Below are 16,253 nucleotides of genomic sequence, written 5' to 3'. Positions count from 1 at the left end.
AGGACCCGTGGTGGCTGCTCAACACGTTGTGTAGCTAACCCAGACCCTAGCAGGCTGAACAGCATCGAGTCCTGGTGTGACTGTATGAATAGATAGTGAATGAGAAAGTGACTGGCTTCTCTTTCTATCTTTTTCTACCCCTCTACCTGTGGGTAGAGGGATACGGTCATTACCCTGCTGGATAAGGACGAGATGCCGGTGACTATATGACAAGAGCCCATCCTATCCCTTTCACTAGGGATAGGATCAGAAATATCCACCACTTCCTTCTACAAGGGGGGGAAGTGGATGCCGACAAGAGTCAAACCCATGACTTTATATTTGCTCCTGTACAGAACAAGTTCTTGCATTGCTGGTACGAAGAGATGCGCATGCCCCTCTCTTAGTACTCGGTCCAGAGGTCTGACCATTGATCCTGCGGTGCACACCCGATCAATCGGACAGAGGCTTGGATCCCTCCCTCGCTCTTACGACCAGGGAGGCTTCCAAGGTTGGCGAACACAGTCTGTTCACAAAAGACTCAGATTCCACCCACCAAGAAGTGAGTCTTCCTATTGTAAAAGGACCGAAGGTTTGTATGCCGTGTCGGAACAAATGACAAATTTGTCCAAAATTGCATTTTTCCTAACTATACAAACCTGAGTCCTTTTACACATAGCCCCACCTCATGCCACCCCTCACTCTGCAGTTTTTGCTTGGGCCAAAAGCAAAAAGTGATTTGTTTACCTACCAGTCGCGCGCGCGCGCCTGTCGGACAAGCAGTTAACTACGAACCCCTTGTTCGAAAGCTTACGACCTATCCAGCTGCCGCTAGTACCTTCTATTGTAAAAGGACCTCAGGTTTGTATAGTTAGGAAAAAATGCAATTTTGGACAAATTGTCATTTTACTACAATACATACAGAGTATGTATTGTCACGACTGCCATTTGCAAGACACAGTACTGTGTACTATCCATTTTCTGCCACAAAGTAGCTTTATATTGCCTGTAATTAGAGGGGGTGGATGATAGTTATTGATAATAATTGCATGACCATTCATTCAAAATTTTTATTTCAGTTCAACCAGTACTAAGTATACTTCATATATGGTTAATTCTACAGGAACCTTGGGTGGATTTGACATGAAGGAAGTATAATGGATAAGAGTCATATGGTAGCAAATGCATTTTCCTGAAAATATACAATATACTGCAAAGCTCTCTTTTACACCCAACACAGTAACTTAAGTGTAACCTGGTGCCATCCTTAACCCTTGTCTTTCCCTCAAAACATTCTTTTTGCAAGGTAAGAGACTTTTATTTTAGGATCCTTGACATTTGTGTATTTTGAAATTCTTCAAGATTTTAAATCATGTGTTTTGCCATTGCCATTTTAACAAGTATTGCAGTTGTAGATTTTTCTCATTGTTAATTATTTAGTGGCTTAGGGCTGTGTAACTTCATACAGATAACTAAGGTATTTTATACCCTAGTATCTTGCAACAACATTGAAATCTATAATGTATGACCCAATATCTTGGAGAGTCTTTTGTTCTGTCATTTGATAATTAAAACGTTATATTGAAACTAATAATTTCATTTCAATATATGGAGTTATGTTCATATTTAGTATATTGTTTCAGCATAAGGCAAAGACAGTTTTTACCTTGACCTAATTTCATGGTTATACCAATTTTGTTAGCCATTCTTACTGTGATATGTTCAATCACTAATATGTAACCTTTACAGTTTAAGTATGTCTTTTACAGGTGTGGGTATACATCAATTCATCCTTCTATGTAATCTTTTGTTTGAATACCCAGTGGTACATTGTTGTTTCAGGAAAAGGTCAAGCATGTAGGTTAACCAGGCGACTGAGCTTACAAAAAAGGTCTTAGCTGACTGGCTTGCTTGTCTACCTAACTGAAAAATTCATTTTTTCGGGCCAAACTGATTATTAGTCAAAATTGAAGCCACTCAATGCAGATGACTGTGAGGAAGTATGGGTGGTGAAATTAACACACAACAAAAAAATTTACATTATCCTTTATTTGTGATATTACACAAAATGTGTAAGATCGGCTTTATTGGTAAGCAGTGACAAAACTAAGAAAACACGTGAATAAATGTATATTTATAAAATAATATAATTTAATATGAAGAAAAATTCCACGTGGTTCCCAGTTTTACACCGACTGTTGCCTGTAACAATAAATATTGCCCTAAGATATAATTACAGATATAATCAAAACTTTGGAAACTACATATGTCAAGCTTTTAAATAAACAAAGCACAATTTACCTGTCAGAACAGAGAATACCTTGGTCTTTTAGTTCTGTACACAAAGAAATAGTATTCCATTAATGGCTATAAAATAATGTAGGTAAACACCTTCACCCACCTTTCATAAAAACCTTTAGTACAATTTTTTTTTTGCAGAATATAAAGTTTGTCCATTTACAGAGTCGAGTGTTCTGGCACACAGGAGGTAATATACACATCACAAACCATTGAGGGGAAGAGCAGTAGTACACATTTTTTACAATTAATTAGCAAGAATAGCAGGATTTTTGTGATAATCCATTTTAGTAACTTATAACAAAAATTCTGCTTAAGCAGCAGCAGGCTTTTAGGCAATTAGGACTAGATTCCATGATTACAACTACAACAAAGGCGTTAACCCAAATTTTCAAATCTCGTTCAGATCCGGCTCATTTTTTAAAACCATAAGTGTTACTCGAAGCAGACTAGATCTAGACGACATTCCAGAATATGGGCTGAAAGTCACGACAGTTCACTGGAAGAACAACACTGAAGAGGAGGCACTATTGGTGGCAGTGTTTGGGTGAAAATGTATCAAAAGGGGCTTGGATGGTTTTACTCGAGTTACAGGCAAGTACCAGTTGTTAATGAAGAAATAGAAGGAAAAAAAAATATAACCTTTATTTTCAAACTTCAAATTTCTGTTAAAATTTTGTTGGAAGTCAGCAACCTGGCACAAAGCCTTACCTTTGCCTCCCACTCCTCTTTAGCACCTGGTAGACTAAATGTCTTTGCGTCTACCGTCAATAACGGCTTTATCTGGTATGAGTGACAGGCATTCGTTGTACCAACAACACTTCCATGGGAAATGTTCTCAAGTCCTCTAAATGTCAGTTTCCACTCCCAGATATTTAGCTTTCCTTTTTTAATTATTTGTGCAAAGCAATCCTTAATAGTATCGATACTGAAAGGACTTGGTACAAGATCCTGATCAGAGCCTAAACTTCGCTATTTTAATGTATCACCAGGACACAAATACCTTATCAGTTGTTAATAGGAATTTTTCTTAAATTCACTTATATTATTAAGTCACCTAAAACAGCAAATTAGATGGTCCACAATATTCTTCACTCCTTTATTGTGACTTCACCCCTTTCACCACTGATTATCATCAAACTGAGGGCATGGTGACACATTCATCCCTCCAAAAATTTAACAGAGAGGTTAAACCCCAATACTTTTAAAGATATTTCTTATTTCATTTACAGGTCAGATTCACCATACAGTGAAGTGGAGAATGACATGTAGTCAAGAGCCTCTGGAGGAGCACCATCAGCAGTGTAAGGCTGCATGCGCTGGATACAGTATTCTGCCTGGTCAGGAGGCAATTCGCGCTGCAATTCTTCAGGAAGGATGTATGGCTGAAAGGGAAGAAAAAAAGTTCAAACCCTTGTGTAAACAGCACAAAGTCTGGAAACAAAATATGGCTATCCGATTCTCGTGTGCATCTTTTCCCCGAAAATTGATAAGCATGCTGTTATGAGAAATAATACATATTACCTGTATTTACAAGGTAGGTTATTCAGCTTGACAAAATAAAGCATTCAAATATTTTGTACAAATGGAATTTAATTTAATTGTGCTTGCCTAATTTCTGATTGGAGAACTCCTTACTTTTGGTATGAATAACATAGAAGGAAATATTTCAGTGATTTCAGAAAAAAATTACTGATGCCCCAGCAAGATACACAGACTGCCTCAAAAATTTACTTTTCTATAAAAAAAAGTTAATTATGTTGCTTACCTTATCTCCAGCAAGGATCCTGAAGGAATCAATAACCTGTTCAGCAGTATCAGAATCCACATTCTCGCGAGTCATGAAGTCCAAGAATGCGTCAAACTGAGTGAATCCAGTGCTGTTGGGGTCAACAATGCTGAGGATTCTCTGGAAGTCAATGTCACCCTGTTGGTCCTTACCGAAGGAGTATCCCAAAGAGATCAAGCATGACTTGAATTCATCCGGTGCCAAACGGCCTGCCCTGTAAAACAAAAAATATATTAGGGTATGACACTATACAGTAGCAGTAACTTTGAGAGTAATAAGCATTAAATATATACTGCACACAAATAAACCAATGTTCAAAAGAACCTACCTGTTCTTGTCAAAGTGATTGAATGAGCCACGGAACTCTGTAAGTTGTTCTTGGCTGATGCCCTTAGAGTCTCTGGTAAGAATCTGGTTCTCAACCTCGTTGATGGTGCGGTTGATGGAGGTCAACAACTGTTCCCATCCAACACGGAGGGTCTCCATAGTATATTGAGTGTACCTGTCAAAGTTTAATGATGTCCATATATAACTTGTACATGCTCAGATTTAATAAGCCATTATTTTGTAAAACCAACAAATTATTTTAAAAAGCCACACTTCCTTAGGTGCTAGCATCCACTGATATAATAAAGTAACAATTCAATAACAATTTCAATAATTTATCCAAAACTGGAAATGTAAAATTTAGAATGAATTACTAAATTTTTCATTTCAGATAAATTCACTGTAAATGTGCAGCACCTTTTGGGTTCTACCCACCTCAAAGAACCAAACAGCACTGTAGTACAGTACTGCGTTTCACTTTAGTCTCTCTGACCCAGGAGTTATTTATAGAATGTATAATGTAAGGCATCTTTAGTCGTGCAAGAGATCACAGTACTGCAGCATTCCTTTTTTTTAAGCCACAAGTGGAATTTTCCCATTTAACACATTCTTTCCTTTCCCTTACTTATTATTCTTGGCAGATACAGAAATTTCAATTTTTTAATATAGTACTTGTACAAGGAGAAACTGAGCAAGCTTCCTGCACAAACAAACAAACAAACAGTGCTGTGTTTTCCCACTGATTCACCACGAAGTCTTTTGAGTCAACTGAGTTATTGGTAATGAGGCCAAAATATAATAAAGCAAAATGTGTATGAATAATGGTGTTGTGTACACCTAAAAAGTTTACACTTTTTATGTACCGAGGTACATACACCCATATACATGTACTGTAACAAGAAAGCAATACTATACCTGTTCTCAAAGATCATGGACTCCTGTACAGCTTGGTGAATCTTCTCCATTTCATCCATGATGGCTTTGTTGCTGATGACAGCATTTTCGTAATCCTTCAGACGGTTGAGCTGGTCTTCAAGAACGGATCCCTAGAAATGAATAGGAATTATTTTATCCACTCCATCATTAATATATGACTGGCTTATATTTGAATATTAACATAAATTTGAAAAATACAAAAGAAACTGCATTTTTTAACTTACATGCATACCCATACCAATGGCAGCAACAGCATCCATCTGCTTCTCAATCCATGGACCAACGCCATTAGCCTTTTCAGCAAACTGGCGACGGAGTGATTCATTGTCTATAGAAGTGTTAAGGAATAAGAGGAGCAAGCAAATTCTGGGATATACTTTATGAACAGTACGTATTCACTGTGTTTAAAAGAAATTGTGTATCACACCCAACATTTTAGTTGAAGCTGACAACTGGAAAAATAAATTAATTCTATTGAACAATTTTACTAACCTGTTGGGTCATTATAAGCAATGGGCAGTCACCAATACGTATTGTAAATGCGTGTTATTATAGACGTATAAACCTTGCCTCATGTAGGCTATTTTAAGCTACAGTTGTATCTATTCAGAGTTAAGATACAGAAGAACAGTTATTCAAGAACACTACAAATAGTAACTGACAAATAAATGGAACCTAATAGATAAACCAAATGATGCTAAAAGGAAAGAATGCAATTCCTTTAGCCTTAACTGAATCTCTTTAAACTTCTCACCCATTCTTTTATTTATGTTTTGCTTTGGTCTAACAGTTTTTCCTGTTGTAAGTCTCTTTTGTTGATAAGCTTGTTTAGTGAAAAATCAGTGTAAATTCTTAAATGATTTGGGTTATACTGCACAATACATAATACTAGCTTGGTAAGATTGGATAGAAAACTAAAATTTGCTCCTTGTGCTTCACAGAAATCATGGATTGAACCTTACAAGAAGTTCTGAGTTTTGTACTTATCAGGTTACATATCCTTAAGTTTCCTTGTACACATATTTACCTGTACTGTAAATAATAAAAGCTAGAAATATGTTCAGAAATAAAAGAAATACTTGTTGAACAAATTCACTACAGTCAACCAGATAAAAAACTAATTGACAATAATGATAAATTCATGTGTTGTGAAGCATAACATCCTGAACCACATGCAAGAAACACTATTATTGCTCGATAATTGAAGAAAAATATGCAACCAACAGATTGATGGGTTCCATTTTCAAAATATCACACTGTTAAAGACATGGACTTATACACATTCCAAGTACCATTGTATGAAAAAACATGAGCTAAGAAACTAAAGGAAAAATACACCGCCAAAAGGATACTCTGCTGTTTGCCAAGTTCGTTCTGTAGAGTTCCATCACGCTGGGGCACAAGCTTCTTGACTTCACCCCACTTGCCAGAGATGACCTGCAATTCAAATGAGGGGCTCCAAATTACTCATTTAAAAGAATTATAACAACAATATAAATAACAATGATCACAAAAAAGGAAAAATTTCATATAAATATCACACAAAGGTTGATCTTTGCTTCACTTTACAGAATGAATAAGATATAATTGATTCATAATTATTTTTTTAATATATAATACAGTACAATGCATTTTAATACTAGACTATACTTTTTATAAAATAAGGCACTTACAGTGTAACTCAATACAGTATCTTGAATAAATTGCTACAAGACAAATGTACAGTACAGCACTATACTACGTGCAACAGGAGGTGCACTTATCTACAAGGTTGCAACACATTAACATTTGTGCCTCTAGCAGAGGCTCAAATTGGCATGTCCAGAGATATTTCTATAGTAGTCTATTACTGTACAACAGATTGATTTCAGTAAGTAATGTGGTTACCATTGGTAACAGTGAATTATTGTTTAAAAAAAATGACTTCTGAATGCATTCATGCACATATTCTTACAAATCTTACCTCCACTGCACTTAATATGCTTTCACTATCCTAAGGAAGTACATGAAAAACAAGGCAAAATCCTAGTAAATATAAATTATTCTCAAAAGCCACTTCCCAGCTATAAGATTTACTTCCTAGACTAGAACACCATCCATTCAAATGGCAAAATTTTAATAAATTCTTTGTGAACTGCTACTTGTCATACAGAATATGGAAAATCGCCTTAAGGGGTAAATAAGTTTGTTTCACAGACTACTTACTAAAGGTAATGTTAGCAGGGACATTTCCCAGACAATACCACCAAGTGAAACAACTACTTTTCAAGGAACTTATTTTGAGATGTAACGAGAGAAGACGGCCATTGACTTGGGTCCTAGCCTTAAAATTTAAACAGAAAGCCCTTAGCTTAATATTTCTGGGCAAAAGAGGGCCTCAGCTTTAAAATCAAGAGACAACAGAAGGATCTCGCCTTAAAATTTGGACGATGGCGCTTGCCTGAAATTTAGATGAAAGAAGACCTTTGCCTTAAAATCTATATATGAACTAAAACCAATATGGGGACATTAACCCTTTCAGATTTTGGCCTATCCAATTTGGTGTATGTTGCTTGTACCTCTCAGTAGTAGTACTCATATAACATGAATTCACCGATTGGTTTTTATAGTAGTAATTTCTTAAAATAAAATATACTTGTTTGGGTATTCACAACACAATTTGCACATAACACAGGGAAAATGTTTTACAAAAATGATTTTTGTGTGTTTCAACCTTTTTACAAAGGACAATTTTATGTTGTCAATAACTCATCAGTTCTGAGAATATGATTACTTCGATGGAATCTGAAAGGGTTAATATAGAATGAAAAAAAAAACCTCAAGACATGGATGTGAACATAGCAACATCAAAACATACTGAAGGAAAACAAAGTATGGGACTTAATATTATCAATTCTAGATATTAAAATTAAAACCAGTAACATATTACCAGGTAATCTAAATTAGTTAAGTCATCTCACAATTAACTCCATCCGATACCTTAAATCTTAAACAAATTTTACAATAATTGCAGCATCATTTCCACCAGGTTTTACAAGAATCTCAACACAGTATACTGTATAATGTGTTCCCAGCTGCAAAGACATCAATTATAAAAGAGAAAGTGGCATATAAGCCATGATTTATCATTTAAACACGGACAATACAGACAAATTAAATTTCCCAAAGAAAGAACTGTGTGCAGAATTATTGATGAGAAAATCACAAATGAAATCTACTGCAAATACAATAACAATCTTCGGTGGAATATTAATGAAAGATATAAAAAATGAAATTACTCTATCAAATCTAAAAACCAATTCCTGTACCCACTACTGTAACAGAGTATGTAATAGATTAGTCACCCAAACAACCACACAGAGCTTGTGAATGCAACTCAGATATATTCTATTATCAAGGCCTCACCTGAGCAGTCAAAGTGGTGTATGGGTTGTCCAGACCACCAGGGATCTTGTACTGCTGAGCAATGTGCTGTACTTCATTGACAAGAGCCATGATGGCTTGGTATTCCTTGTCGGCCTCACCAAGTGTTGCCTTGAACTGGTTGTGTGCATCGATCAAGCCCTGAATCTCTTCAATGGTGTGCACGATGAACATATCAACGAGATCTTCACAGGCTCCATCAAGCCAGTTGTTGAAGGGCTGAACAGTCAAGAGTAATTTTGGATTAATTTTGGAAGATGGTATAATATTTCCAAGATCTCTCCACATCAGGAACATTTATGCTTCAAATAACTGCAGTGCTATTTACAAGGTTCTTCATTTGACAGTGCTTGTGGGAAAAGCTTAAAAAAATAAAGTATCCTGATGTACTCACAGCTGCCCTCTTGGCGAATTCGAGATGGAGTTGGTCAATCTTTTCAAGAAGCTTCTCAGTTTCTTCCAAGTTGTTTCTGCGAGTTGTAGTGAGGGTGCCAAGTCTGTCCCACTGGTCGCAAATTGCTTGGCAGCGAGAGTTGATGGTAGCAGAATCATAGTAGTCAAGAGCGTTGAGCTCCTGAGCAATAGCTGCGATTTGCTCCACACGATCCTTCAAGAGACATGGAATGATTAAAAAAAATAAAAATTAAGGATTGATATGAGAAAAATAAAGAAGTTAAAGCTTACATTTTTGTAAAAACATTCTTTTCATGACATATTACTTTGCTAATGTTACTACATCAACAAAAAGAGAAAATATATAAGTTAATGCTTCAAGTTTCAAATAACCATTCTCTATGTGACAATCCTGCTAATTTATGACAATCATGCTAATTTATATTGTGAAAACAAATCTGTCAACCTGGTGTGCGGCAAGATCAGACTCGAAGGCCTCGTGCTTCTTCTTCAAAGCTTTGAGCTCATTAAGCTTGCAATTCCTGAAGTCCTGGCTCTGCAGCATTTCCTCCTTACCAGAAGTCCAGCCCTCGTGGATTTCTGCCTTATGCTTGAATTTCTTGGCCAAATGTTCAAGACGCTCTAATCTAAAATAGAAATAAGATTATATTAGTCATTCATATAATTTAGAATTAGAATAAATGTAATGTCAGCTATCAGTGAAGCATAGCTATCACATGTAGATCTTTCTATGTAATTTTCTTAATACCACAGTCCAACAAGCCCAGTCCTCCTAATCATATCCTGTAACAGTTAAATATTCTTTTGTGCTACAGTGACTGTATCTTTAATTATAAGAATAACACAAGATCTTAACTTTGTCCTTTTTCTATCTGGTTAATTTACCTATTAAAAATGAAACTCCATAAATGAAATTTTCATTTGCATTTAAATTACCTCATCATCTCTGAGAGCAGCCAATCTTCGAAGGACTTTTCACATCCTTCAAGATTCTTCCAGGCATTGGCGATGTCAGTGACACTCTTACCCTCAGAGGGAAGGTATGCTGGGCGGTTGGAGAGACGGAGTTTGGTCTGTGAAGGGAAGTAAAAATATTATACTTTAAAGTTACATGTAAACATGAAAACATAATAACCTGTACTACTGCCAATGTTGCATACTGAAACAAAAGACCCTGTCTGCTGTACCTGAAGTGTATTGAAGTTAGTCTCTAATCTGGCCTTCTGTTCTACGCGTGGAGGCTTATGGTTGCGTCTGTAGAGTCTGTATTCTTCTAATTTCTTTTGTAGATCAGCCAATGTGTTATCCTGCTGGCGGGCCTGGAGCCACGGAATGGTGCGACGAATCCATTCCAGCAGGTCGGAGGTGAGGCGTTCGTATTCCTCCATGAGGCGCTCGTTCTCCTGGTTAACCTTCAGCACCTTGCAGATGCGGTTAGCAGCCATCTCAGCCTGCCCAAATGGAATTCTGTTAAATTCTGGTTTCCAGGAAATTCACAGTTATTTAAATACTACTTCACCTAACTTTCAATAACCCTCTCACAAGTACACATCTTGAAATTACATTCTTAAATACTGCTTTATGCTAAGCTGGATGTAATTTTGCAATAAATACTTTAACATTACCTCAATACAAATTTATCAATGATAATTCTTCAATTCATAAACACTTTCGCACAAAACTAGTAGTGCTATTTAACAAAACATGTTATCAATAGGCAACATACCTTCCTTAAAAAGGCCTTAGGCAGCAAAGGCTTTGAAATTTACACTAATTTAATATCACAAAAAATTTCCATTTTCGTTTCAATCTTTGAACATTCCCCAAACTTTAACTAAAACAGCCTAAGACAAATATTCAAAATAGGACCACATTCCCAACTTCACCCATCTCACAGCTCATCTCACTAACCTTTTGCACACCAGTAAATGTGTGGTAATACGAGGAAACATATGTCATGACGGCCCTTTCGTCTGGTACACCTTCTGATATGTCTGTAATGTACATAGTTAGTAAGTCACACTTCTACTACACTAGGGGAGCTGATTTTAATTCTCATCAATTAGTTGCACAGAAAAAGCACACAATATTGACAACTGGTTATGGGACGAAAACTGAAATTTCAAAATGCTACGCTACTACGGTAGATCTCAAAAATCTGCTTCCAGTAGACAAATTAAGCGGCTCTGTTGGGCAGACCGAGAAATAAATGAAAGTCGAGGAAGGACTAATGACCACTATGCAAGAGAGGGGAAAAAAATTAAAAATACATGCGCAGGCATAAAGGTACAATGATAGTAGAAATTCAAAAGCTTTATTACATCATTATCCAATACAAGACTATTCAAGCTTTGTACTATCATTGCTTTTAATGAACACATACATTAACTAATACATGCATGTTATACCATATTTGTGACTAATAAATAGAAAAAATAATATTCTGTTATCGTAATGAAGTTTCATGAGATACGTGGTGTTAAGAACTGATAAAATTGTGAGAGACAAACACAAGCTAGAGGCATTGCAGTCACTGGGCATGTCTCCAGCAGTAGTCAGAACATTCTAGTCAGCCAGTCAGCCAATCAGTCAAGTCAGCAATCTTGCTCCAGCTTTACTCGAATTGCTGCTGCGGGAACTGCACTTGGGTGCTCGGAATTGCTGTAACTACCACAAACGTTAGTTTGAACAAATTTAACATTCTAAGAAATTCTGCCTTGGAGTCGGTAAGATTGAATTCAAAATAACAATGGACCTTTAGGTCTTATAAACTCAAGAATATCTCCTCCAAGGCAATGTTATGATAAAGGATCTAGCAAAGTCACTTGGAAAAAATTTTCGGGTAAAATTAATATCCTACAAAATATTTCTGCAATGAAAACAAGGCGAGACATTTGCTAGAGCCTTTGCAATAAGGCAGGGGTCTAGTATCCTGTGTGAGAAAATGTTGCGCCAGTGGTGGATCCATGCTGATGTGGGGCCGAATGATTACCTGCTGGGCCCCCTGGAAGGCATGGTAGTAGCAAGACACGTAGGTCATGATGGCGCGTTCATCAGCCTTAGGTGTGTTCACCAAATCTGAAAACACAGCCAAAGATTTTAGTGTCCCTAATCTACATTTACATGCAGAGACAACTTGCAGGATAAACCTCGAACTCCAACGACATGAATAGCTGCGTACTCTTTAGAGGAATAGTAGCAACAATAATGTGGTTATCAAAAGACTGTACTGGACCTGCTTAGAGCAAGTACTCAGGCAGGCTTGCTGCAATCCTGAAAATGCAAGAAAAAAAGAAGAAACATATTTTAGAAATTAGGGTGTATTCCAGTTTTGACTTGGTAATACTACGGTATATATGAAACTTTCATCAATTTTAAAGTAGTCTCACCATCGGGGTCCAACATCCTGGGGATGTCAAGGTGCTTCTCAGCAATATCGAAGGCAAGGTTAAGGTTGTGAAGGGGATCATCCTTGGACAGCTGAGAGTAGTCAAGCAGATCTGGTCTGTGACGGTGGATGAGAGCACAGAATGCGAGACCATCCTGCAAAGGGAAAAAGAAATATGTAGTTGTGTTGATATGTAACCCAACAAGGACCTATTTTGCTTTTGCTTCTTGTAACAACAGCTTGCAAATAACTATGATATATCAAGCATAAAAAAATTTGATACCTTCCAGTACTGTTCTGTACCTTAACAGTACAGTTGTGCTAGTTCAAACTTTGTTTAAACCATTAGAACAATTACCAGCTATTGATATTGCCATCAATATCTACTCTAGACATTTGTATAGACATAAACCAACCTTGAAGGAGGTGTGGAAGTTCTGCACGTTGACGTTCTTGTAAGGTGCAGTCTTTCTCTGGCACCAGAGAAGGAGACCCTCCTTTGCAGTCATCTCCTCTACGCTGATGTCCTGGATAGCGAATCGCAAGATGATGGTCCAGATCATACCCAAAGTCATCTTCAGGTTGCCATCAACGATTTCTGTTGAAGAAATATAAATGTTATTGGTGAAATAAAGAGGATTATTATATAGCAATTGGGGCCATTGCATGGGATATTCAGTAATACTGATATTTGTGGCTTAAAATGTAATTAGAATGGAAAAATACCTAAGTATACCAGTAACACCTCACTTTAACAGACATTTCTGTACTTAACAGCAACCATATTACATATACCTTTTTTTTCATATACTACCCATTCAGGTGTGATACATTTTTACATTTATCTCTTACATTAAATGTTAATTGTAGAGTACAGGGCTGTAATTTAGGGTCTTTGTTACTTATCATTTGTTGTCAAAAAAGGACATCATTTGTTGTCAAAAAATGACATAATTTTTTGTTAAAAAAGACACAATTCGTTGTCAAAAAGACATCATTTGCTGACAAAAAGGACAAGAATGATATGAATTTGAGGTCTGTCGGAACTATTTTTATAAATGAAGCCTGAGGAACTGTATATGGACAGTGAACCAATGAATTTCATTAACATCAGCCTGGGGATCTTCATAGCAGCAGGATTAATAACTAAATGTTATACACTTTTCCAGGGACCCACCTTCAGCACCGATGGATACCAACTTGACACCCTTGCTGGCGATGAAGTCAAGGGCTTTGTTGACGTTGGCAATCTTGTGGAAACGCATCTTGCCTCTGTCTGGTCTGGGGAGGGTCTCACCAGAGATAACCTATGGGAGATGATCATTAATTCAGTGTCAAGGTTTTGACTGATTCCGGAACACAAACTATATCAGATTATAGGTGTATTTAAGGAGAAATGAAAGAACTATGTGGAGGAACCCCTATACTTTTTTCTTTGAAAATAATCTACAATAATAAAACTTGATTATTTCTGGAAACAGGATTAAAGTAAAAGTTGTAAGGGGATCAAATCCCTGACAATATATAGTATCCTTGATGCAAAACTTTCTGAAGCAACAAAAAATAAATGAATACTTAAAACTCTTGACACAATTGAGCTCTGATTTGCGAAATACTGTTACTGAATGATGTGAGGAAATACCAAAAAGGCTCAAGAGGTCGTCCTCCATCTCCAACTTACCTCAAGGAGCAGCATAAGTTTGAGGCCATTTCGGAATTCTTCCTCTATGCTCTCGATGAGGGTGCCAGCCTTTCGCAGGTGAGAGTTGCACCAGGCAGTGAAGGTCTGCAAGATAAGGGGCCGTTTTAGTACGAGTTCAGTATTGCCTACATCGACAGTTTTCGAACAGTTATCACTACGATAAAAGGGTATGGAAAGGAGGGTAGTCAATGGATTATTAAATAATGTTATGAATTATCAACCAATTTCATTACACATGTTTGTAAAGTGAGGGAGATGTTCTGTCCAATACTATGGTTTAACATACCACTATAAGAGTCAGTCACAAGTAGACAAAACTTTTTCTTAAGAAGATGGAAGAAACTTGAATAACAAAATACTAATGAAATGCCACAGCTTGGAGAGGTACAAGGAAGGGAGAAATATTATTTATCATAGAGACGACCTTTAAACGGAGAAAATTTAATGTGTACTACGATTCCCAAGAGAGCAAAAACAGTAAGTGGGGGTTGAAAGGAAAATAAAATAGTACACAAAATAAGGCAGGGTCTGACATAAAATGGAGAGACACTCCATCATTAATTTCCACATCAAAGGAAAGAAGTCAGACCATCATGATGGATTTAGAGAACTTTCATACATAAAAATAAGATTATGATGAATGGGAGATGAATATGGCTTGGGCACTTCCTTTGCACCGCCCTTGGGAGGACAGAAGGTGATAGTGTCAGTTGGGTTCCTGGGCATCATTCTATTCCTTTTTATTTAAGACATTAAATAACAATTTTATCCATAATCTTTTAAGTTAAAAAAAGAGTAATCGAATGGCCTAACCCACAATCTGACAAAGGATCTGATTTATCTCGGCCAAACTTATAATAGAAAAACAATCTCTCTCTCTCGATCGATCGATCGAACCCCGTATCCCATTACAATGATAGGTAGGATGTCACTGCTTTTAATAGCAGTACAAAGCATGACAGACTCCTCAAAAGGGGGAACACCTGAGCCAGATAATTCCCCAACCCATTTAGGAGAGGAGCCTTTCTACTAAACCATTTTTCAAAAATACCTGAATTATTAGTCAATTAAATTGGGAAGCGTCTTCAAATATGGTCTAAAGTTCTTACAGTAATTTAATCCATGAAAGTCAAGTTCTTACTGTAATTCAATCCATGAAAGTCACTCTTAATGTAATTTAATCCATAAAAGTCAAGTAGACATAGTTGCCAATTTTCTTTACACACTATATATATATATATATATAATATATATATATATATATATATATATAATATATATATATATATATATATAATCCTGGCTCAGATTCAAAAACATCCACATCCTTGTTGGTGTAAATAAGAACTCTTTGTTCTGTCACATAATCTTGTAACCTCAGAGAGAGAGAGAGAGAGAGATATTCTCTCTCTCTTTATCTTTGCAATCGCTCTTTCAAAGCCCCCTTGCCAAACATTCATGAGGTGAGCATCCCAGCTATTTTTAATTATTTCTTCTCGGGGTCTTGCAACGGGGTAAGTCGCCCCCCAATCCCCACACCCCCTGGGACCTGAGGAATGCGACAATCGTCGCAAACAGTTGTTGGATCCTCTGAAACTCGAAGGCGAGAATGCTATAAACATAAATTTACAGGGAAACTGTAAAAAACAATAATCGGGATATTTTACATTTAAAACTTTTTAAAAATACAAACCTCACAGAACCAACGGGAAGTTCATTTATTTTAAAGGCTTTTGTTTGGTCAGTCAAGTGTCTTATTCGGTCAGTTAAGATTTTTAAAGTGTTCTAGAAAATTATAATTATGCCAGCAGCAGTGTCCTTATGTACTACTCTGTTGAGTATTCCTCTTATATATCTGGCAGCCATTTTGAATGAATGAACTTCAGAAATCTTTTTCTGAAATGGAAAGTGTTATCAAAAGGGATTAAAAAGTTATAAATATTATGATCGACAATAATGTATTCATTCTTTTATTATCTGAGATAAATAACAAAGTT

At 36.5% G+C, this 16,253-nt stretch overlaps 1 protein-coding gene across 2 annotated transcripts in view; it reads right to left on the bottom strand.

The window, feature by feature from the left end:
* Positions 1 to 2,009: 2,009 nt before the first annotated feature.
* LOC135200959 (alpha-actinin, sarcomeric-like) overlaps positions 2,010 to 16,253 on the bottom strand; it is a 104,627-nt gene continuing 90,383 nt past the window's right edge. Inside the window, exons 2-17 of one of the 2 annotated variants that reach the window (XM_064229732.1) lie at positions 14,236 to 14,340; positions 13,732 to 13,861; positions 12,971 to 13,152; positions 12,556 to 12,709; positions 11,078 to 11,160; positions 10,354 to 10,617; positions 10,103 to 10,239; positions 9,612 to 9,792; positions 9,147 to 9,359; positions 8,735 to 8,971; positions 6,682 to 6,766; positions 5,554 to 5,657; positions 5,309 to 5,439; positions 4,395 to 4,568; positions 4,046 to 4,280; positions 2,010 to 3,662 (exon numbers count right to left, since the gene is read on the bottom strand). In XM_064229732.1, the coding sequence (XP_064085802.1) occupies positions 3,504 to 3,662; positions 4,046 to 4,280; positions 4,395 to 4,568; positions 5,309 to 5,439; positions 5,554 to 5,657; positions 6,682 to 6,766; positions 8,735 to 8,971; positions 9,147 to 9,359; positions 9,612 to 9,792; positions 10,103 to 10,239; positions 10,354 to 10,617; positions 11,078 to 11,160; positions 12,556 to 12,709; positions 12,971 to 13,152; positions 13,732 to 13,861; positions 14,236 to 14,340 (2,574 nt within the window). In that variant the 3' untranslated portion in view covers positions 2,010 to 3,503. Of the gene's footprint in view, positions 3,663 to 4,045; positions 4,281 to 4,394; positions 4,569 to 5,308; positions 5,440 to 5,553; positions 5,658 to 6,681; positions 6,767 to 8,734; positions 8,972 to 9,146; positions 9,360 to 9,611; positions 9,793 to 10,102; positions 10,240 to 10,353; positions 10,618 to 11,077; positions 11,161 to 12,158; positions 12,245 to 12,555; positions 12,710 to 12,970; positions 13,153 to 13,731; positions 13,862 to 14,235; positions 14,341 to 16,253 lie in introns of both variants that reach the window. The other variant, XM_064229731.1, reaches the window with a different exon arrangement.

Source organism: Macrobrachium nipponense, chromosome 27 (genome assembly GCF_015104395.2).
Source record: "Macrobrachium nipponense isolate FS-2020 chromosome 27, ASM1510439v2, whole genome shotgun sequence".
Classification (NCBI taxonomy): Eukaryota; Metazoa; Arthropoda; class Malacostraca; order Decapoda; family Palaemonidae; genus Macrobrachium; species Macrobrachium nipponense.
Note: the sequence above shows the minus strand (reverse complement) of the source record. Positions and strands in the feature narration are given on the sequence as shown.